Source organism: Leuciscus leuciscus (assembly GCF_965113295.1).
Source record: "Leuciscus leuciscus genome assembly, chromosome: 6".
Classification (NCBI taxonomy): Eukaryota; Metazoa; Chordata; class Actinopteri; order Cypriniformes; family Leuciscidae; genus Leuciscus; species Leuciscus leuciscus.
In genome coordinates this window covers 23,066,107-23,088,604 of record NC_138730.1, presented here as the reverse complement: position 1 = coordinate 23,088,604, position 22,498 = coordinate 23,066,107, and the positions used below count along the sequence as shown (strand labels likewise).

The 22,498-nt window shown below is 38.6% G+C and overlaps 1 protein-coding gene across 3 annotated transcripts; it reads right to left on the bottom strand.

Moving 5' to 3' along the window:
• Window positions 1-7,186: 7,186 nt before the first annotated feature.
• On the bottom strand, window positions 7,187-21,357 carry ptbp2b (polypyrimidine tract binding protein 2b). 3 transcript variants are annotated; one of them, XM_082172768.1, is made up of 15 exons: window positions 21,228-21,357; window positions 20,510-20,540; window positions 20,247-20,307; window positions 15,855-16,027; window positions 15,523-15,666; window positions 15,248-15,409; window positions 15,020-15,130; window positions 14,491-14,689; window positions 14,096-14,155; window positions 13,321-13,436; window positions 9,969-10,002; window positions 9,319-9,411; window positions 9,018-9,234; window positions 8,593-8,670; window positions 7,187-8,511 (listed from the first exon to the last, which is right to left on the bottom strand). In XM_082172768.1, exons 1-15 carry the CDS (start codon window positions 21,233-21,235, stop codon window positions 8,382-8,384), a joined length of 1,617 nt encoding a protein of 538 aa, XP_082028894.1. In that variant the 5' UTR covers window positions 21,236-21,357; the 3' UTR covers window positions 7,187-8,381. The 3 variants fall into 3 exon arrangements, with proteins under 3 accessions (XP_082028894.1, XP_082028896.1, XP_082028895.1); XM_082172770.1 differs by having other exon boundaries at window positions 20,247-20,328; window positions 21,228-21,324; XM_082172769.1 differs by lacking the exon at window positions 14,096-14,155.
• Window positions 21,358-22,498: the final 1,141 nt, after the last annotated feature.

Here is a 22,498-nt window from a genome sequence, read left to right as displayed (position 1 = left end):
ACTGTGGCTCCCTCCCAGTCATAAAGATATAAAGTCTTGTTTGCTGCTTTAATTCAATTGGACTGGTGGAGGTAGGATGTCTGTGGAACACTGGCCAATGCTAATCTCATTTGGTCAGCCATTACGCCGGAGCTCAGTCCTGGCCTGCTCTCTCCACGAATGCACCTTCCTGCCAAGCCTTGGCACACCCCCGTGAAAAACACTGCGAGCCTGGCTCCATACCTTCAGAGCTCTCGTTTTCCTTCCCCGGTGGTGAGATCCGAGCTGCAGGTCGTTCCTCAACGGAGGAGAGGAGTTAACCTTTCTGATGATGACACCTAAAGCTGCAGGCTGCCAGTGAAGTGTCTCTCCCTCCCGTCCTGACCCACGGGCCGGCTGGTCCAGCTGCGTGTATACAGGCCTTCTCCACAGGTCTCCCTGCACAGATGAAAGCAGATGTTAAATGATGCTCCCCTGACAGATTCAATGATAGATGGTAATGGGGGTGATTACTTTAAAAGGGGATAAAATGGTCTCTAAACTACAGCCTATCAGCAGCGGCGGCCGGGGCAAAGAAGCGAGCGAGCAGGCTTTCGTGCTTCCCTTTGAGCCTGGATTTCAGCAGATCAATTGGATTTTTGAGTTGGCCAAAGGAGATACGATCCGATGGCAATCCTCCCTCACCATCGATCTCTACTTTTACAATGGCTATGAAATAGCTTTTACAGCATTGTCAAAATGAGCCCCGAAATGAGGGATAGGGAGAATCATGGGTTGATCAGGTTAAAGTTGATTTTCTTTAGCAGTCAGCCACGACACCGAGCTATAGCGCTAAAAGTTTATTGTCAAAAGTAAGTAGGTCTTTAATCGAATCTGCATCGAGTCATGGAGTTCTCTCCTTATTATTTTATCATCAAACGTAAATGAAGCCTACTCAGAGGAGGAGGAGAAGCAAAATTTGGTTTGTGTGATATAGTGACACACAAAAGCCCAGTGCAGTGCACGACTGGCAGTTATTTTAACGCTCTGCCCTTCTTGAGAATCAGTGAGTCGAAATTATGTTCAATTTTCCATCTCGAGCATTATTGAGGTGCAAACAATCCCAGTTCAATTTTCAAGCATTAACGCCAATAACCCCCCTGCCTGTTCCTCCACAGTTTTGCAGCAGTTTGCCAATCAGATTTTGAAGCCACTTGTTAATTTTAAATCTTGTAAGACTGAGAAGTTGAAGACAAAACAGGACTATGCATGTAATTATCTTTATGTAGCCTATGTTTATGGATGATTGGATATGGATATTTATTGTCCACTGACTGATTGTAAGATTGATTAAGTTAAATACCCATTCATTACAAATATTTTATTTCAGAATATTAGATTTTTACCAATAGGGGAAAACATTCTTTAATATCGCACAAAGACTTTCTGGACCAGACTAGACACATGTTCAGGTTGCTGTCCTGGGATGGACCATGTAAACCGAATCAGAGCATTTCATCAACACAAGTGGCAGCAATGCTCATATAGTATAATTAAACATCAACTTTAAGTAAATTGTTGTGGGTTACAAGTCTTAAATTACTTAATTTAAACCATATTTTCAGACTTTTGATTGTACTACAAACGTGGTGGGCCTAACATTTTTATGGTCGTTTGTGTTATTCATTCAACGTTGCACTTGCAGAACTTATATATGAATATAACGTGTTTAATATACACACTACTATTCAAAGGTTTGGTGTAAGACTCTCTTATGCTCACCAAGGCTGCAAATATTTGATCAAAAATACAGTAATAACAGTAATATTGTGAATATATTATTACTATTTCAAAAACTCATTACTAGCATCATTTCTCCAGTCTTCAGTGTCACACGATCCCTCAAAAATCATTCTAATATGATGATTTGCTGCTCAAGAAACATATCCTATCATTTGAAATAGATATATTTTTTTAAAAGATCTTTACTGTCACTTTTGAGAAAAATCTTTCTCTATACCCAAACTTATAAATGGTAGTCTAATTAATAATAATAAAAAAAATGATATTGTCAGTAATCTGTCTAGTAAAATTTTGTATAAAATGTAGATGTAAATAATGCTTCTGACCTTTTAAATATGTAGACAGGTTGGACGTTATCCACAATGCAGATTAATGACAAAACATGTTATTGTTTTCAAAGAGCATACTGTAAATCACATTAATGAATATCACAATTCTTACATAATCTTAAAAAATCTTTTAACATATGAATGTATAGACACGAGACTCTTTAAACTTAAAAGTCTGACACACACTTTCTTTGTGGTTGACAAACTGTCCCATCAAGTTTTTCCTTAAAATATATGAAGGGAGAAAACATTGCTTCTTTAGTTTTTCAATTAGTAAACACTGAACACTGAACAAATACTTATTAAGAACATTTGACTTTTCCTTGATGTCAAATGTATCTCTAAATACAGAATCACCCATATGTCTTATACATGTCTGTAGGCTATAGTTGCTAGTTACTGTTATTTCAGCTGTTAGTTTGTGGAACATGACAGATGTTCTGGTTATTCCCTTTAGCGTAACAATCCTTTCACAAGAACCAATTCCAGTACCGAAAAGTAAAATACAAAAATAAGATGATTTACGATGTCTGCTGTTCTGTACACGCAGCATAACAATACTATTCACTGGCTGAATTTAAGCTGAAGTCACTTAGAATGAATAATACTCCACCAAAGCATTTCTCCATTTCTTCAAGCATCAGTGTAGGTGGGTTGAGATGTATATAATTTATATCATTTTTCACAGACTAAATCTGACAAACCTTCTCATAAATTAGTTTTAAAGTTATCCAAAGTTCAGCCTGCCCTACAAAGGCAGGAATCTGGCCAATCAAGCCGGTCTTTGTTTCAATAAGCATAAAACACTGCTTTGTCTCTGTGATATAATACAATGATCTGAAAAGTTAAATTTAACACCTTTACAGTGAGCTCTCGTCCATTGTGAATGCTCTGCATCTTACAGCCAACCTCTTCTTAAGTCATTAAAAATAAATGCAAGACCATCATGTCATTTGCATATAGATAAAAGCTCATTTGATTCGGGAAATCACTACCTCATTCCGTGATCTAGGTCTAGGAGATTTTAATCGAAGAATAAACGTCCTGCACACACTTTCCCCGCTCCTTATTTTTACATCTCTATGTCAGCGTGGGTAAAAAGATGTCATTTTGGAGGCCAGACGTTCACATTTCTGCTGAGCCCCTGCTAAGATGTGAATCTCCCGTAGGTGATAGTACCGACCATGTTTCGTACTCGCTGACAGAGCTGTTCTGTCATAAACAAACTGTGCTGCTGCCATGAAGGCCTAAAACATCAGTGTTCACCTCAATGTCTAAACACAGAACATCTTTGTTGATCCTGAAACAACATTCCATTCAACCAATCAGATTTGAGGGTCAAGTTTACAGTTTATGTCAAGTTTAGGCTTACAGCCAGGATTAGGTGCTTATCATTGTTATTCAACTGGCATTTCCCTCTGATTTTAGGAATAAGTTAGGGGTAGGGATAGGGTTAGGATCAAATTTTTGGACAGGAATGTTGTTCCAGGATCAACAAAATATGTCTAACTCTGCAAAATCTGGACTTTCTTTCTTCCGTAGAACATAATTGTGATGAATGCAGGACAGAAGCTTTCGTAAAAGTAGTCATATGACTTTTGCGCTATTAAGTCTTCTGAAGCTACACGATCGCTTTATGTGAACTCGAAAACCATCACTTCTATTCGCAAACAAATCATTTAGACTAGTTTTGTGAAACAGATAAAGCGATTCAAACGAATTATTCTATGAAGAATAAAAAAGGAAAAGCAGGGCAGTGGCATGCAAAAATGTGTTGTGAACGGCATATTCTGTTACATAAAGCTAGACTTCAGAGTTATATCACATGAGTTTTGGTACTTTTTCAGCTTCCCAGGTAGCAAAAATATATTCTATGAATTTTTGCTAACTTTCCCATTCTGAAAACATTATTTTCAATTTCTCTGAACATTCAAAACGTCCATTTAAAAAATATTTTTTTTTAAAAACATTTTGCAGACATTCATTTTTAATGAATAATATTTTTTTTTACGGACACTGCAACAGGATATGAGGTCACTCTCTGCGGCGTCTTTTTATAAACATCAACATAGAAAAAAGAATAAATTAAGTAAAACTATAGAATATACTCCACTTTACTGCAAAATTTGCATTCTTTTAATTCAGCCAAGAGGTCAAGCCGTGGTTTATCAATCTTCTAATTGGTCACACGTCTTCACAAGTTTGCAGCTCAGAATTCATCAAACTTAAACTTTGGAACGCGCCGAAATATGAAACTTCTTCGCATGAGCTTCTGTTTCAGGTCTCCAGCATTCGTATGGAAATCAATGGAACAAAAAAATGAGTGTAACAGCCCCAGTCCTCATACAGTTTACTTATATTGAAAATAGTGGCCAAGATATTCTTCAAAAATATTCACAATTTGTGTTTCATTGAAGAAAGCCAAACAGGTTTAGAACAATGCGAAATTTGACAGAATGTCCCTTCTTGCGTGAACAATCCCATTAAGAGCAGGAGCTGTAGGTTTTCTTCAAGGTTACTATGCATCCTGAACTTCACAGCTGGTATATGCCCCAATTCACATTAGAGGATACAAACCTTGGAGAAAGAGCATGATTGTCAAACTGACACACATTACAGGAAGTGATTAAAGGGAAAATAGAGTAATATATGGAGATCGGCTGGAGATATATTTAATATATGGAGAACCATGGAGTCTGTTGACATTTGGGTCATAATTACGCTATGCTAATTAAATCTGCTGAGTGTCAGAGAGCTGTTTAATAATTCAAACCCAGTGCAACCTCTAATACCAATGCCAATTTCCCAAAGTAAAGACAGTGGAATGATCATACTTGTCTCCCCTAAATATTTAATCTCCTTGGGAAATCATTTTGACCTACAAAGACTAAGGAATGGCTAAACAATGACACTATTTCTGTACTTACAGTGAAGAAACGGCTCTGAACCAGACTGGGTGATATGTGATATGCGTTCTGTCACAGTACATCGCAAGACTCCTATTTAGCACTGCGTGAAGTCTCAATATAGCCATCCACAATTATGCTACAATTATATCAGTTGTTGGAGGAAAACAGATCAATTGTTGTCAAATAATGCTAGGAGTTTTTTCTGCCTTGTTGGTCTTTGAACTGACCTGTGTTGGGCTCTACAGCTTGATTTCTAAGAGAAGATTGTTCATGGCAGTCTTTTCTCAGAGCGGATTGAAACAGCAGTTCTTTTCTCCAGGCATGAACAGTATTAAAGGCAACGTGGAGAGTTACAGATGGCCTTGCAACAACACAATGAGCAGAGCTCAGGGGAGCCTTGACATCCAGAATATTCGCAACACAATAACAAGATCCCAAAGCTTAAGGATAAAGCCTGAGCTGCAGAGCTGGCTGGTTAGGTTCAAATTAGCACATTCAAAAGAGCACTTTTTTTTGTTTTTTTACTTAAAAATTAATTTAAATTAGAAAATGTTCCAATATGGTTTGGAGCAGAAGTTGCTACTGTGATGGTCAACAATATTGACACCTTTGCACTTTAACAAGTATAACTTTAACAAAAGAAAGGTTTAAATGAACATATTTAGTCTCCAGCCTTCGATTTTTAATATTACAAAATCATAACTTTTTCATGTGAAGGCTTTTGAACTAGTAAATGAAAGCGAATGCCAAAATAAGGTGATTATTATGGGCCACTTCAATTCAGTACAGCAATTTGTCTAAACCAGTGGTTCTCATGCAGGGTAGCTTCACCAGCTTCTCATCTCATGGCATGCAGGGTAGCTTAGCTTAAATGTATTTTAATTTATAATTACAAAATATTAATTAAGCTAAATATTAAATTGCAAATCAAAATCAAGATGTAAACTGAAATCATATTTCCCCCACTCTGTGGCTTGGTTTCACAGACAGATTTTAGATTAAGCCAGTTCAATTAGGACATTTAAGTAGCTTTTATAAATGTGCCTTAGAAAAAAACATTACTTGTGTGCATCCTGAGACAAAACAATGACACTAACATATTTTAAGATATGTCAGTGCAAGTTGCTTTAAATTAAAACATCTCACACATGCATTTTAGTCTGGGACTACCTTAAGCCTTGTCTGTGAAACTGAGGGTACAACTACTGTTTTTATTGAAGAACAAAATGAATCGTGCTTAATTTAATACATCAATACTACCTAGTTTGAAAAGAAGCAGCTTTGTCATAATTATAGCAAAAACACCAGCACTTGGTTTGAGCCTTTGAATAAAAAAGGTTAAGAAACTACTGGTGTAGACAAGACACACATTAGTTACTTTTCTAGTTTTGGCTCAATGTTTTTTAAGGCCAATGACGTTTGCCAAAAACAGCCTTATCACACTGTTCTACATTGCAAAATCCAAAATATTCCAATTTCATGATGCCAAGCACCCTATCCTAGAGGCAACACAACCCCATAACGCTGAATCTCCTTCATGTTCGACTGTAGAAAAAGCATTGTACTCTGAAAGCTTTTTCTATAAAAAAAGATGTTGTGCTCAACAAAAAAGAAACACTCTCCCAGAAGGATTCTGACACTGCATTACGTTACTGTTTATACCAGTTCACAAAAACGGTGCAAGCTGAAATTTTTGTACCTTGCGCCTTAGCTTAAATCGGTGCCAGATGATTGTCCTTTCTCCAGCAGACAACCAATTGCTTCAACGCACAATCAACCACATGTTGAAAGGCTGGATACTGCAAGCAACTTTCTTCCCGTTTAACTACATGCAAACACACGGGTATCAATCTGAAACCCAAACACCCTGCTCTCAGAGATTATGAGCACACTGATATGCAGTTTAATTGTGCAAAGTCAAAAGTGGACAGAGAGATTTGGAGAGAAGCATGAGAAAATAGAGAATGACAGAGGACACATGACAACAGGTTGGCAACGTTATTACCGCAAATAAAGTCGAAGATTACAGTTTTAACGTTTTGCTTCCAGGGTGTATTGACTTCCAGTATTTTTATAATGAGGCAAGCTAGTTTTTTTTCAACCGTTGACAGTGCATCAGAGAAAATGAGCAAAGTGAGATACAAAAGGACAGTAGAGGAAGAGAAAGAGACAGCAGAGAGGCAGAGGTGAATGTAGAGCGAGAAGAGTTTATTCAGCATGCTACAGGATAAAAGCACTACACCACACCACAGGGACCGTTAAGCACAAGCTTGGTAGAAAAATTAACTTTTAATTGTGCCGCATCTATACTGGACTTTACATTCCTAAAGATGTAAAAACTCAATTCATGTAGAAAATGTACAGAACGCCGCCCTCCCCTTTCCACAACCTAAACCACAAAAAAACACAGCATTTTTCAGTAGAATTAGTGAGCGACTCTCACACAATTACAATCACAGACAATTAAGGGTCATTTGTATGAGTGATGTCTGCTGGAAAGTATGATTTGTTTTTTCTCCATTAATAAAAATATTCCAGAAGTTGAATAAACCATGTGTACAATGCAGAATAAAGTAAGACTAAAGGCACATTTACTTTGGTCCCAACAGTCCCTACATTAATGTGACATCACAACATCAAACATGGTCAATTTGACACATGCAACTGCTGAGATCCATCAGCACATGCTCTGATTTTCTTCTAAAAATGGGTAACAGAATTCACTGAAGCAAAAGTGAGTGAGAAATATCAAAGCAGGTACTATACGTCACACACTATGCTCCCCACTGTCATTGTTTTGTTTACCACAGGTTTCAATCACAAAAAGTACCTTGGGTGCCTGATCAAAGAAAAAGGGGAAAAACTACAAATGCATAAGATAATTTACAACTTGGGAGTATATTCAATCAAATTAAATTAGGTTCAATTCAACAGACTATAAATTTAGCTTTTACCTTTGAATCAAAGCAAGCCGACTAGCTTTCAGAGCTAGAAAATTGTAAAAAAATAAAACAAAAAAAAATGACATGGTGAAGACTCAAGCTAAATAAACTATCACTTTCAAAAACCTTCAAAACAACAAAGCAAGGTGAATGTAAAGGTAAAAAAAAAAAACACGCATAAAGTACCTCTATAATCTGTAACGACAGGAGCAAAAAGATGACGCTATTTTGCTAAGGCACATTTTTGTCAATCCATCCTAAAATAGAATAACAGCTGGCCAAACAAACAATAGCAGGAGCAGATACAGAGCAAGTGTTCCTTTAACAGCCCATTCTCATTGAAGTTTTTGATATGGTGTTAAGGAATGACTGGTAAAATTGAATTCAACTTGAGGCTCCTGGAGGGGTGAAAGGAAAGGTGACATAGCACCAGGGAATCCTCAGATGGTGGACTTTGAGAAGGACACCCTCAGGCGGTGACCGCGGCCCATGTCGTAGTTGTGAAGGTCGATGAGAGCCTGAATCGCCTCCTCCACCGTGGACATCTGCAGCAGAGCCATTTTGCGATCTCTAGAAGGAAAAAACAAACATGGCGGTCAAAGCGATGACTATGCATGAGCAGCTGAGAAATGAAATGCAGAGTCTTCTTACTGGAAAAACTTGAACGCTTTCACTGTACCGCCGGAGTTTGAGAAGAGCAGTCGTAAATCCTCCTCTGTCACATTATCACTGGAGGGGAAACAAGCGGTTATTAGCATTTCCTCAGAGTAAATGGTAAAATGTTATTATGATGCATGAACCAATAAAAAGGAAAACAAATTTTCCTTAGTAGCCACATTTTAATCTCAGACTTGAACTGAAAAACACTGCAAGGGATTAATTGAAAAAGATGGTCAGCAGTTGGTCAAAGATTTATGATGGCAGAACAATACACAACTTGTATTAATAAAATGATAAAACCTACAGAAAAATCACCACTCCCATTCATTAGGACTGTACAAGTCTGCAAAGCCGCTTTACCGGCAGTTCTTCTTATGATTTTCAGTAATAGGAAGACAGTTCTCCTGCATACTCACGGTATGTTAGAGAGATGAAGTGTAGCTGAAGGGGGGAAGATGTTCTGGAAGTTCTTAGACCCAGGCTTCTTGAAGCGATGCAGTGGAGAGCTGGTGAAGTCCTTGGTCAGGCCCTGATCATCTAAACCCTCCCTAGGCAGCTGTACTGTCTGGTGCTTGGAGAGGGTCACACGAATGATCTTGCCATACATCTTCTGGCCATTCAGATGGCTCATGGCTAGATCACGAAGACACGGATGTGCGCCATGAAATAAGCACATTACACGGTGTTAATCACGAAAAAAACTGCGCATCAGCTTACCTAACTGGGCTTGGTTTCCATCAGACATCTGGATTAGAGCACTGTCCTTCTTATTGTACAGGATCTTCACGCGCTGCACATCACCATACACACCTTCGGTTAAGCGACAGGCAGATGGAAGAGGGAGGGAAGGAGGGAGGAGGAGAGGAGTGAACCAGGAAGGACAAGTTAGTGCTTCAGAAGCTCCGGTTCTGACATGAAAGGTGAAGATGATGGTACAAATCTTCCAAATTATCTACACCAAAGAGTCCAAAACAGTTTTTCTAACAGACACAACACATTTTGATACGCCCTCCAAAAACAAGCTCATGTGATATGGCAAAGTTAAAATCAAAAGCCTACATGCAAAATAATCAACCATGCATTAATATAAGCTGTACATGAAGAGAGACAGATAGAGCAAGATAGAGACAGAGGCTTCGAAAGCCAAGGATAAACAAAACAAAAAATATATATACTATAATATATATACCTATATACTATTTCATTTGAAATTTGGCATAATAGAACTAAAATTAAACTGGAAAACTAGGAAACTGTAGTGCCAGATTATTAACTAACCCTAAAATGATAAATGAAAGAGAAAAAACAACTGAAATGAAATTAACAATAGATAAACAAAAAGAGGTAGATTGCTAACGATAACATACCGAAGAGGGTAAACAGACTTTGGGGCGTAACCATCTTTAGAAGGAGAGAAGAGCAAGCAGCATAAGACAGGAAGAGAGAAGAGTCGAGGTAGAGCAGAGATGAACAGATCATCCATAACGGAGGGTGGTTTCCCGTAGAATGGTGAGGTGGTCATGGAGCATGGGTCAAGGCAGTTAATTGGGACAAGTCGGTCCGAGGAGGAACATTTGTTTTGGTTCAGGCACAAAGCATGAATGGGTGGAGGGCGGGGAGACAGGATTGCAGGAGAGAAAGGGCCAACCAATAACAGAGGAGTCAGAAGAGGAGAGGAGAGGGAAAGGAGGGGTTGGAAGCAGCGTGGGATAAAAGGGAGAAAAAAAAAAAAAAACACACAAGGAAAATAAGGTGGGGGTGGGGGTGGGGGACAAAAATAATATACAGGTCAGTACATAGGAAATGCAGGAGTTTGGTCAGAAAATGGCAGGGTTCTCTTTTTTTTTTTGCTTCCCCCCCGACTATGTTTAACAGTGCCAAACGTAGTCACCCGAGACCGAACGTGGGCAGGGCACACTTACTCAAGCTAACTGCTGCACAGAAACGCTGAGAGGAGGACAAAGCATGCAGAGCAAGTGGAAGGCTTTGGTATGAGAAAGCATTAAGAAACTATAACCAAACAAACAGCAGCCTATGGCTGTAAAGGGGGAGGGGCCATGCAGCGGGTAGGCATGAAAACCACCTTGCAGAGTTATGGCATCAATAGAGAGCACGTCATGTCGAAAACTCCACAAACCCACAAGTGTTTGGGAAAACAAAAACCATGATGGGGAAATTACTGAGACACTTCAAAAAAGACAGAAATCATAGTGAGAAAGAGAGAGAGAGAGTGTGAGAGAAATGAGAGAGGCGGGTGGGGCTACCACATTTCATACCAACTTTGAATAGCTTAGAGAGAGGCAGTGGAGCATCAGGAGAGGAAGAGAGAGATACAGCTTAGAGAGAAAAGACAGTTAGATATTACTTCCAGACAGAGCGCTCGTGAAAAGGTGCGAGAGAGAGAGAGAGAGAGAGAGAGGAGAGGGGGAGAGATAAAGAGAGGAGAGACAGTGATCAAAATTTGCACAGAGGAGAGACTGCAGAGAGACCCTCCATTTTGACGAAAACCTTACTGAGAATGCTTTCAGTATATTTCTGCAAGTATAAATTTCACAATAGAGAACAAAGAGCTACAGGTTTCAATTAATTTACTACTCACTATCAATTCTCAACTAACTGCAAATATACTGAAATAACATTGAACATAATATATGAAATACACTGAGGATGGAAATGAGACAGGTCAAGACAAGTCACCTGCTTATTGTTTACTGTGTGTGACTGGACACATCATTCTGAATCTACTGCACATTAGAAAAGTGACTGAAATGACTTTGAAATCAGCTTCAAAACATCCAGCAAGAGAGCAAAGTCAACATGGGAATGTGATTATAGTGTTTTTTGGGGGATAAAGGAAGCCCTGAAAATGTATTTAGTAGGAAAATGTATTTACCGGCCAAACTCATTAACAATTAACATGTGCCTTGTTTATAGGAGACGTGACAAATGAAAGCAATTACATATGTTATACGTGTTAAATAGACCATATGCACCTGAGAAACAAGCACATAGCCATCTTTAAAAGCATGTGTTTGGACTTGCATTTATGAGGTCGCTCTGTATTTTTCTATGGCATCGCTGTCAGAGAGTAATTAGTTGGTGAAGTGGATTTACTTATTGTAGAGTTAGCAAAAGTTATCATGAGCATTGTAATGTTTGAATCGGATGTCATAACAAGTGTCAGTAGATTTTAAAACGAGCAGTTCATTAATAAATCAGTAAGATCTTACCAGAAGACAGAACACAACGAGCACAGCGCTGAAATGGGGCAGGGCTACATAAGGTCTATATGTGCACTAACTTGGAAGGGTTAAATGCAGAGGACAAATTCAGAGTATGGAATTTGTCACGTCACATCACTTTCTTTCAGACTAGATGGAATCATAATCTGAAGCTAAAAGAGTCTGTGCCTATCATACACTATGATTTTTCTGTTAAATCTGACTGCCCAAAGTCTGCATTCTTCTAAATATCTTCCTTTCTGTTCAGCAGAAGAAAGAAATTCATACAGGTTTGAAACAACATGAGGGTGAGTATATGATGACAGAATTTTCATTTTAAAGTGGAGTATCCCTTTGAAGTAATGGAATATAATATATTTTTTGTTTTGTTATTAAGATATATCAATTGTTTGCATTTGTATTTATACTAAATGTGTTTAGGCTATTATAACAAATATAAAAACCATAGTTACTTTTTGCATGGTATTAAGGTGCTATGCATGGTTTTACCTGTGGTTATCATGATCATACAAATGTATGATATCATAGAAGACCAATTTTAATCAGAGTTCTAACTCAGTCAGAATATTTAGATTTTACCCAATAAAAATGAGGAACATTTTTACAGATGTTAATGTTTTTGCTAATGAAAATTAATTTACAACTGCATCTCAAGCTACTGTCAACTAAAATTATTGTAAAATGTGCATTTCCAAGAAACAGAGTGATGTTGGTGCCATCATCTGTAGAACTTGGTGGCACCGGTTCTACTGCTCACTAATGTTAGTCTACATCCCTGAGAGAGAATATTTAACATGTCTTCGTTTGTGTTATGAAAAGTAACAAAAGTCTTATGGGTTTGGAATGGCATGACGGTGAGAAAATGGCGAAACGTTCCATTTTTTAGGTAAACTATCACTTTAATTTTCACATTTGTATATTTCGTAATATTTTGGGCCATTGCAGGTTAATGAAAGCGAATATAATGCAACATTATGTAGCAAGATTTGGAATAATGAGTATATTAAAACACTGAAAGCACAAATGTGTGGGGTAGCATGGGTTTAACATTTTTTCACTTAGGCACTGAAAACAAGCATGCATTGAAAGCATCTTGGGGTTTTAAAGAACTGATATCGGATCATTCAATTGAAAAACAACACCAGATTTTCACCCAGCCCTAGTACTTACTGTAAAAATATCTTCAAATTAAACAACTTTGAAAATGCTTATGACATCACCAAGGATCCCTCTTTTTTATGTTGTGATCTTGCAACACAGCAACGTTTCAAGTATGTCAACACTGCTCTGCTGCTAAATGTCATGAAGGTGATGTTGAGGCCCCTTAAACTAAAAATGATCTTAAACAGATGAGGACTGAACATATACAACCTGCGACATACAGTGTACTGGTGACCTGACTGACACAATGAGAAGACTGTGAACAAAGAGAGTAGGGATATGTTTGTGTGAGGGTGTTTTGTGAAGGTGTACTGACCTCATCGTTGAGGTTGCTGACCAGGAGCACTCCACCAGGTGTCGAATGTCCGGACAGCGCCACCCTCCCTGCAGCTGCCGCCGCCGCCGCTGCTGCACTCAGAGGGCTGATGGCCCCTACAGAGAGAAAGAAGAAAAGAGGAGGGACCGTGTCAGACCACATAACCAAGAAGAGCCAACGGCTCAGCATCTCAGCCAGATCTGCCCTGTGGCCATGCATTCTAACTGTCTGCACCCAACGCACCAAGCACATCCAGTTACCCAGCCAACACCACACACCTCGGGCAAACCAACATCCCAGAGTCAATATCTGCCGCAAAGCAGATCGCTATCTGAACCGATTTCACACAGACTGGCGCTCTGGAGCAATATCCGAAAATGAAATTGCTTTTTGGGCCCCTTCTGCTTGCTGTAATTAGCCGCTCGATAGGCCGTACTCTGCTTTAGCTAAAGGGAACTTGTGTTTGGCAGTTTGGATTGCCAGTCTGTCTGAAATACGGGCCCCTAATTAGTGTGTGTCAATCTATTACGTCAGGCCCATAATGCAGAATGGAAGGGCTTATTGTTGCAGCTTCAGATTTATGCTTTGACAAATAGCGACACTGTTTATGAATACTGCATGTCAAGTCAGGACAAATGGTTGGGGTGGTTTCAACATGAAAGCCCTGCCAATTCTGACAGCACTGGAAAAGTCCCTGTCCTTCAGAGGGAAGAGCGCATTCAAGTAGGGTTAGAAAATCAAAAGGATAAATGAAAGTAAATGGAAGCATAGGTACCTAGAGAAGATGGAAACCCTCCACCACTAGAGTAGGAAGTTACCATTCCAGAGGGAGTACCTAAGGAGAACGTGTACAGTCAAAGTCTTACGGGATCAAACACAGACTGGGGGCCGTGGAAGCGGCATAAACGTAAAGCAACGTGTTTGAATGGCACATCAATTAGACGGGATTGCATTTCAGGCACCATTGACCCATTTTCCACAAAGAACTAGAAAACTCTCATGATTCACAATAGAGGGGAAGCATTCACACCTCTACCCTGCTCTGAAACTAAAGCTATACAGACAGGAGATGATGATGCATGTCAGAGAATGACAGAGAAGATGGGTCTTAAAGGTGTGATTGAGCAAGGTTTGCGTTAGAGGCACACATGAGAGCCGTTTCTAACATACCGAGCAGGGAGGTGGAATCTTTGCTGAGAGCGGCGGCCACAGACGGGTCCACAGGTGGTTGGCCATCTCCTGCGGGCAGCTCGGGACGGGTATAATCCCGGCTTTTGTCGTTGTTGTATTTTACGTTCAGGTTGACCAGCTTGGAGAAGTCAATGCGCAAAGTGCAGCAGGAGTTGTATATGTTCTGGCCATCCAAAGACTTTAATGAAAGAGAGATGGAAGATGAGAGAGAGAAAGTGCACCACGTTTGTTATTCTATGACAAGGGTGAAAAGGGATAAGAATAATTACATCCAGCGAATAATGTAGGGCCCTGGCTAAAAGTAATAAAAACGCTCCTCTACAAGTAATGACAATTGCAGTCATTTCATCACATAAATGAAAGAAAGGTACTAAACCAACATATGACTGGATCATAATTTGCCTGTGGCCATAACCATTACATTAAAAATCTCATAACAGTGCTTTGGCACATCATTACACATTTATGGAGTTTGCGGTGGTTTCAATCCTCCTTTTCGTCCACTCACCAGTTTGGCCTGCTGGGCATTTACGGGGTCACTGAACTGCAGAAGAGCCTGGAACTGATTATTTTTGGTGAATGTGATTATCTTCATGACGGTTCCAAACTTGGAGAAGATCTAAGAGAGATCAGGGCAAAGTCCTGTTAATTCAGAGGCATGAGAGTGTAAAAATACATTTGGCTTGTTATTTTAACTGCAGTTTATTCCAGATGGATGCCTGCTGTGGGCAGTGACCTGTTGGAGGACGTCCAGAGTGACTGGGTAGAACATGTTGTCGATGATTATTCGTAGTACTGGGCTGGGGGCAGGTGTTAACACACTCTCACCGGCCGTGTCGGAGCTTGGAGAGCCGCCCTCCTGGACCGCCGACACCGCCTGCAGCACGGCCTGAGCTCGCTTCAGAAGGAAAGCAAGGGAACAGATTAGGACAGGAGCAATGCCAGTAACACACTTCTGTTGCTGCCATATTTTAGTTATAAAACATTCAAACGAGGAGTGCGTTTTCTAACCTGGTTGAGCGCACTGTCAGTCTTGAGCTCTTTGTGGTTGGAGTACTGAATGAACACTGGGACATTACGCACTTGAGGTGTAACAGCTGTGTAGTAGTTCACCATAGTAACAGCTGCTTCCTCGGTTCCTAGCTCCAAAAATGCCTAATTGTGAGAAAGTGTTCAAAATGAAGAAACAGGCATTTTCCTCAAATGGCTGAGCAGAAACTTTGTTCATTCAATTTAAAAGCAGATTCTAGCAAGCCATTTTAAGCACTAAACTGAATTTCAGAAGATCTTTCAAAAGGAGCTGGGTTTAATGTTCCTCACCACCACCACCACTCATCACATACCTGATTTTTGCCTTTAAGCATCAGGATATTAGTGACCTTTCCAAAGGGCAATCCCAGGGCGATGACCTCCGTCTCAGAAACCTCATTGGGGAGTTTCCGAATATGAATGACTCTAGACGGTGGGCTATCCATGCTGTCCTCCACCCTCAGTTTCTTGCTGTCACCTCCATTAGCTGTCAAAAAAAAATCAGAAATACAGCTGCACTTAAAAAGCTGGCTTTTATTTGGTTTTATCAGGTTTATATTACATTTAATAAAAAAGACCATTTGAGCTATATATTATTTGCCAATAACTGGGGAAATTATCAAAAATACAGACAGTGTATGAGCTAGTTTTATTCTAGATCATCTGCTGTAAGCAACAATATGGTATTTTCCATTTTCTGTTTGTATTTCATTAATAAGTGAAAATGTGGTAAACAGTTGACATCTGTATATCACTTAAAGTCTATTCAGACAGGATTTGTTCTTGTATTTTGCTTGCACTCCTTATAATTGTTGATCTAAGTATGTGTGTCAGGTCAAAGTTATTGGCCATTTTACTATCCCTCCCTGTTTTTCAGCATCTCACACCATGAGCATCACGTTTTGAAGACAGCATGTCAAGTGAAAAGTAGTTTTAGAAGTACATTGCATCTCACGTTCATCTTAAGTTCTTGTGTTAATTTCTTTGCGTTCCATCTAATTATTTATAATAGAACACATCATGCATAAATGCCCCATTCTGTCAGAGTTTTCACATACAAACACTTACTATAGTTGGCTTGTGAAATAAAAAGGCTCGTTGTATTCTGAGTTGAGACCTATCTGATGTACCTATCTGATGTAGGGCTCTATTAAATCTGTTTTATTTTTTCCCCAAATTCCATTTTATTTATATCCAAATTCCATTTTTTATGTTTACATTTTTCTGGCTTCCGCTTTTTTCATTTTAATAGTTAAATTAAATTCCCCGTGAACCGGAAGTTGCAAACGACTTTTCCCCAGTGCTGTGACGCAGTTCCAAGTGAAACGGAATATTGAACAGAAGGCAGGGTTTTACGTTAGCTCTCCTCCTCTCCATCTCTGCTCATAGCAGACTAACAGTTTGAGGGGAGTGGTTAAGCGTTTTCAAACCCAAACCAAGCATTTTTTTTCTGTGTATTAACTTGCATGGATTAATTGTTCACCACAAGACTAGCATTATGCGCTAACAAAGTAAATAGGGTCAATTTTGATTTCATGTCGACTTTAAATTTTGGTAATCAAAAAGCGTAACATTAATTACAATTAACAATTACAAGTTAATTACAAAATGTGTAATTAATTGAAATCACGAAACCTATACAATTTAACATCAATTTATTATAGGGTCCTATGAAATAAGTTACATTTATTTCTCAAATTATGTTTTATTTCTACCAAATTCTGTTCAAATTCAAGTTTTAATATAAAAAAATAAAAAAAAATCTATGAAATTTATTTTTCTCCCCCAGAAATTCAATGATTCCATCCACGTTTTCCTCATAGCGCCCCAAGTATGTCACGTGTATATATTTGTATGATGTTGCACAGAGTCATATTATAATTATATTTTATAATCATCATTATGATCATGACATCATTATGATCATGATTTCATTTATTATAAAATGAAAATGTGTAATTCCTCAGCAAATTAAAAAAATAATTGTTAAGAGTTATGTTAATAACTCGGGATTCACATTTAGAAAAGAAAAAGAAAACAGCAGTTAAGTAAAAAGTTAAGAAAATTTTGTACTCCCAAAAAATACTTCTTTAAGGAGTAGTTCACTTTTATTAATAAACACCCTGACGCTTCCGAGCTTTATTATGGCAGTGGATTGCAACCAACAGATTGAAGCTCAAAAAAGTGAGCAGTGTGGAGTTAATTTATGATGGATGGATGCAGTTTTCTGAGCTTCAATCTGTTGGTCGCAATCCACTGCCATTATAAAGCTTGGAAGAGCCAGGATATTTTTTTTAATCACTCTGATTGTATTCATCTGAAAGAAGAAAGTCATATACACCTAGGAGAATGACGTGACGTAAGCCACGCTTGTTGTTGTGACTTATTTTGACGGTGTTGAGAACGCCAGAGCCTGAGCAAACAAACAATGCTTGCATTCTCCGTGTTCATTAGATTACGATCTGTCTAACAGTCCTGTCTAATATGTTATTAGATATAACTATATACATAGAAAGTAGACAGTAATGAAAAGTTAGTAGCGTATGCCATGTGGTTGATTTCCAGTGTTGCTGAGCAGAAATACATAATCATGTTTGGCTTGGTCCCCTCAAAGTTGCGTTGGATTTTCTCCTCAGCGTAAAGGTTAAGAGGTCCATCTATCACTGTTTTCCATCTTCGTAGAGTTAGTCTGTGGAGTAAATATATAGGCTATAATCTGTGTGTTTTACTTTATACAAATGGCGGGTGCTGGTGTTTCACGTACTTTCGGCCAATCAGTGCACACTAACGTCACGGATAGTTCCTATAGTGCTGGTTTAGACCCTACTCTGAAGTAGGAGCTAAATTAGTTCCTCCAAAAGAGTTCCTAGAACTAAAATAGTTCCTAGTTCCTGCGGTGCGAACATGCCAAAATCCAGGTACTTCCGCCAATAGTTCTAGGAACTATGAAAAGGTTCCTCCGGTGCGAAAGCCCCTGTTGTTCTTTAGACAAAACTTAATTCAAATTCTTGTAAATAATGTTCTTAATAATCATTTGTAAAGTTAGGATAACTGGCAACTTGCCATATATGCCCAAAGGGTAAGATTTTTAATAACTGTATTAGTTTGTTTGAAATATTAGATGGTACAAGATCATAAAACTTGCAACTTTTAATAAATATTCTATAGTATACTACAGTAATTAACTTAGATCTTTTTTTTCAACCCATCAACATCCCTAAAGGAGTTGGCCACTGCTGAAACGGCCTCTGCTGCTCTTTCCCACGAAGGCCGCTTACATTGGGCCATGATACAGTTATCCAACCTCCCAAGAGCCACGCTTTCACTGTCGGGACCATAAGCGAGTGTGCTAGTGCGTGCCAGAGCCAGTCGCGTTTCCACTGTCACTTCCGGGGTTTGGTCGTGGCTCCTCAGGGCCAACGGAAAGGAGTTTTAGGCCCGTTGAATACCTTGGTCCAAAGCAGGCCAACTTAGGGAGTGGTTATGGACAAAGGTGAAGTTTATCATTTTCTTTGTCACATTCAATCTTGTGTTCATATTTACGGTCATGTTCTTCAAAGAAACGGTTGCAAAAAAATCTTTAAAGTTCGTTAACAATATGACGCGTGTAAAAATCAAAAGTTTGAAGCGAAGTGGACGCACGAATGAGGCGAATTCGCGTCCACCGCGCCGCACTAAACGCCTCATTCGCGCCGCAAGACCTCCAGACGCGCGTAAACGCGTCTTAACATTGAAATCACTCGCGCCAGACGCTCTATTCGCGTTTGGTGTGAACGCAGCTTTTAGGCGTTGAAGATATCGTCATCTCCGTTTTTTTCTGCAAACTTCAGAAGAAAAATACAAAAAATTGCTGTAACTCACGTAATACTACAGTTGACGACGGCATCTTGGAAGTTTGTGATAAACATTGGCGCATCTCCTGTGACGTAGGCGCTAGCGACGATGTATAATGACATGTAACGGTGTAGTAGTGGTGTCCCATTTCTTAGGGGAATATTTTCACCCCTACGCCTTGACACTCTGTTTCAAGGGGCAAGGGTTAGGGGTAGGCGAAGGGGTATAAAATAGAATTGGGATTGGGCCTTAGAATTTATCTTAAGAATTTTCTTAACTTCTCTTAAGAAGGTTTTTGCCAATCCGGCCCCAGATTCTAAGACTTTAAATGACTCTGGAATGGTAACAGAATTATTTTTTATCAAGTGAGTGGTATTAGGTAATGGCCACACCAGTAGAAAGAGTTAAAACATATAAAAGTGCAATTTTCAGATATCAGCAGATCAAGATGGAATCTGCCAATTTTTTTCACATTTCCTGTGCTGATTTAAAATTGTGGGATTCTGCAGATTGGATTTAGATGTCATTTGTTTATAAAATACTCTATTAATAAATCATTACATTTTTGTTGCTGTGTGTATATTTTACGAAACCTCGCCAGGTATATATATTTAATAAAAGCAATAAGCCCCATGAAGCCATGGTTTACACTAATTTTAGAACCGATTGGGGGGGGGTTAGTCATTCTAAAATAGCTGTAAACCATGGCTTTTTGCAGCTTATTGCTTTAAAATGGAACTACGTTCTAGACGCCCAGTGTGTAGAAGTTTGTGAATGACGGGCATCTCAAATCTGTGGCGTTATAAAAATCATCTTTAAAACCAGCCAAAAATTTTTTTACACAATAGCTGATGGCCATTTATTTCTCTTACCAGTGACTGAAGAGTTTGGACTGTTGTACAGACTGCCAGACAGCAATTCATCTGAGCTTCTCTAGAAAGACACAGATGTACACTGTAAATTCAGTAAATCATTCAAATGATTAAAATGTAGTATTAACTCATACAACTCTTATTTGTATCTACTGTTCACATTAGAGATCAACCCAAGATAATATGGGCCTCTGCGGGTTTACTCTCTCAGATTTGTTTTGATAAATTCAGTAAACTTAACAAGAAAGGCAAAAACCACTTACCTTCACACCAACTGCAACATCGCTTGCAATGCTGAAGGAAGAAAACAGAAAAAGTACGATAAATTTGGGCCGTTTGATCCGTTACAGTTTCACTAAATCAAATAGACATCGTGTCACAACTGAACACAAGATAATGTCATTGGTAAAGTCATTTCTCAATTGCAACTATTACAGTAACAGTACGTTACAACATAAAACAATTTAATGCGGACAGTAGTATTGGCAGCAGTTTGTTATAATAAGCCTAATAAAGCTCACAGAAAAAAAATACTTGTGCGTATTATAGTAATATTCATTATAACGGCAAATTTATATTCAGCTCGCGGATGGAGCGAGTGACCGTTACATTCAAACAAAGGGAATAGGACGCGCCCGCACTCGCAACAGCAGTACCGTTAGCCGTGGAGCTAAACTTACTTGCATTACATGTCCCTGTTGATCATATAACACGAAACATTTTATAGACTGATATTAAATGACTCAGAATGTTGTTATTTAATTTTCTGTGCATACATATTGCATCTATTTAGCGATATAATATGATCTGCGGAGCTAGCGCGCATTTGTTATTATTAGCCAATGTTGGCTGATGCATCACCAGTCTGCCTGAGCGGCCTTGTCAGAACGCAAAAGATTGCGAGGACCCTCGCTTCAAAATGATCTAAAGATACTCAGAAAATGGCATATTTCACATAATCTGAAAACAACGCAGTCTTACCCGTCCATTGCAGGGAAAACGTTCTTCACGGTGTGATACTGATCGCAGGAACAGAGAGCCTTCGACACACGCTCGGAACTAGTATGCAAAATGGAGAAGAGTCTGTTATTCACGGAATCACCCGAGCACAGCCGAGACACCGCCGAGCAGACGCTCACAGCGATTCTGGATTAAATTAAAAGTTCATCATCAAAACGACAAGAAAATCAAAAATATTAATTATAGTTTTTTGTTTTTTCTTCTTTTTTTGTGTGTGTGCAGCACAGACAGCTGCATTATCATCATTAAACTGGACTCCCGTGGTTATGAAAAACCTGGTAATATGATATATATTTATTAAAATTGTTATTTCCAGGCTTTAAAATATGGAAATTTGGACATTTAATTAGTGAATGTATATTTCTCTGGTTCTGCTCTGAAAGCCTTTTGCTGTTGTTCCAGACAGCCTACTTTGCAGGTCTAATTTATTAATAAAACATAGCCTATGTTTAGGCTATCTGCAAAACTTGCGTAGTTGGGTTGGGTCATAAAATTCAGCGCTCTTCGGAAAAAAATAATGCGTAGTTTCATTCAACATAAAACTACGACTCGGCGTAGGCTGTATGAAAAGTTCGTACGTGGGTCTGACTCAATCTCAATCATGCCTATTTTCATGTCCCCAACATTTTGTTTTAGTACCCTGGATAAAATATAAAACTCACTTAAATTATAGTTGTTTAAAAAAAAAAAAAAAATAATAATTTTTATATATATATAATTTATTTATGTAAATTTACAGTACAGTTCAAAAGTTTTTACTGTAATTTTATCAAATAAATGCATAAGAGCGTGAGACATTAAACATAGCCTATGTGTTACACAGTAAAAATCGTTGGGTTATTTTATTAACCCAACCGTTGGGTTACACATATTGGGTTACTATGTTGGGTTATTTTCCACAAAATGTTGTGTCATTTTCCACAAAATATTGTGTCATTTTCGAAAAAATGTTGTCTTTTTTTTAAATCGTTGGTAATTTCTAGTAATAACCCGGCTGTTGGGGTTTCCACAGCGACGGTTCAAATTTTAACGGCCCATTGACAGTAACAGAAAGAAGCTGCTGCTGCTGCCTGATTATGAAAGGTAAGACATATTTTTATGTATTCACAAATCTTAACACATTAAAGGGTTAGTTCACCCAAAAATTAAAATTCTGTCAGTAATTACTAATTGTTCCAACCCCGTAAGACTTTCGTTCATCTTCGGAACACAAATTAAAGCTGCCGTCGGCA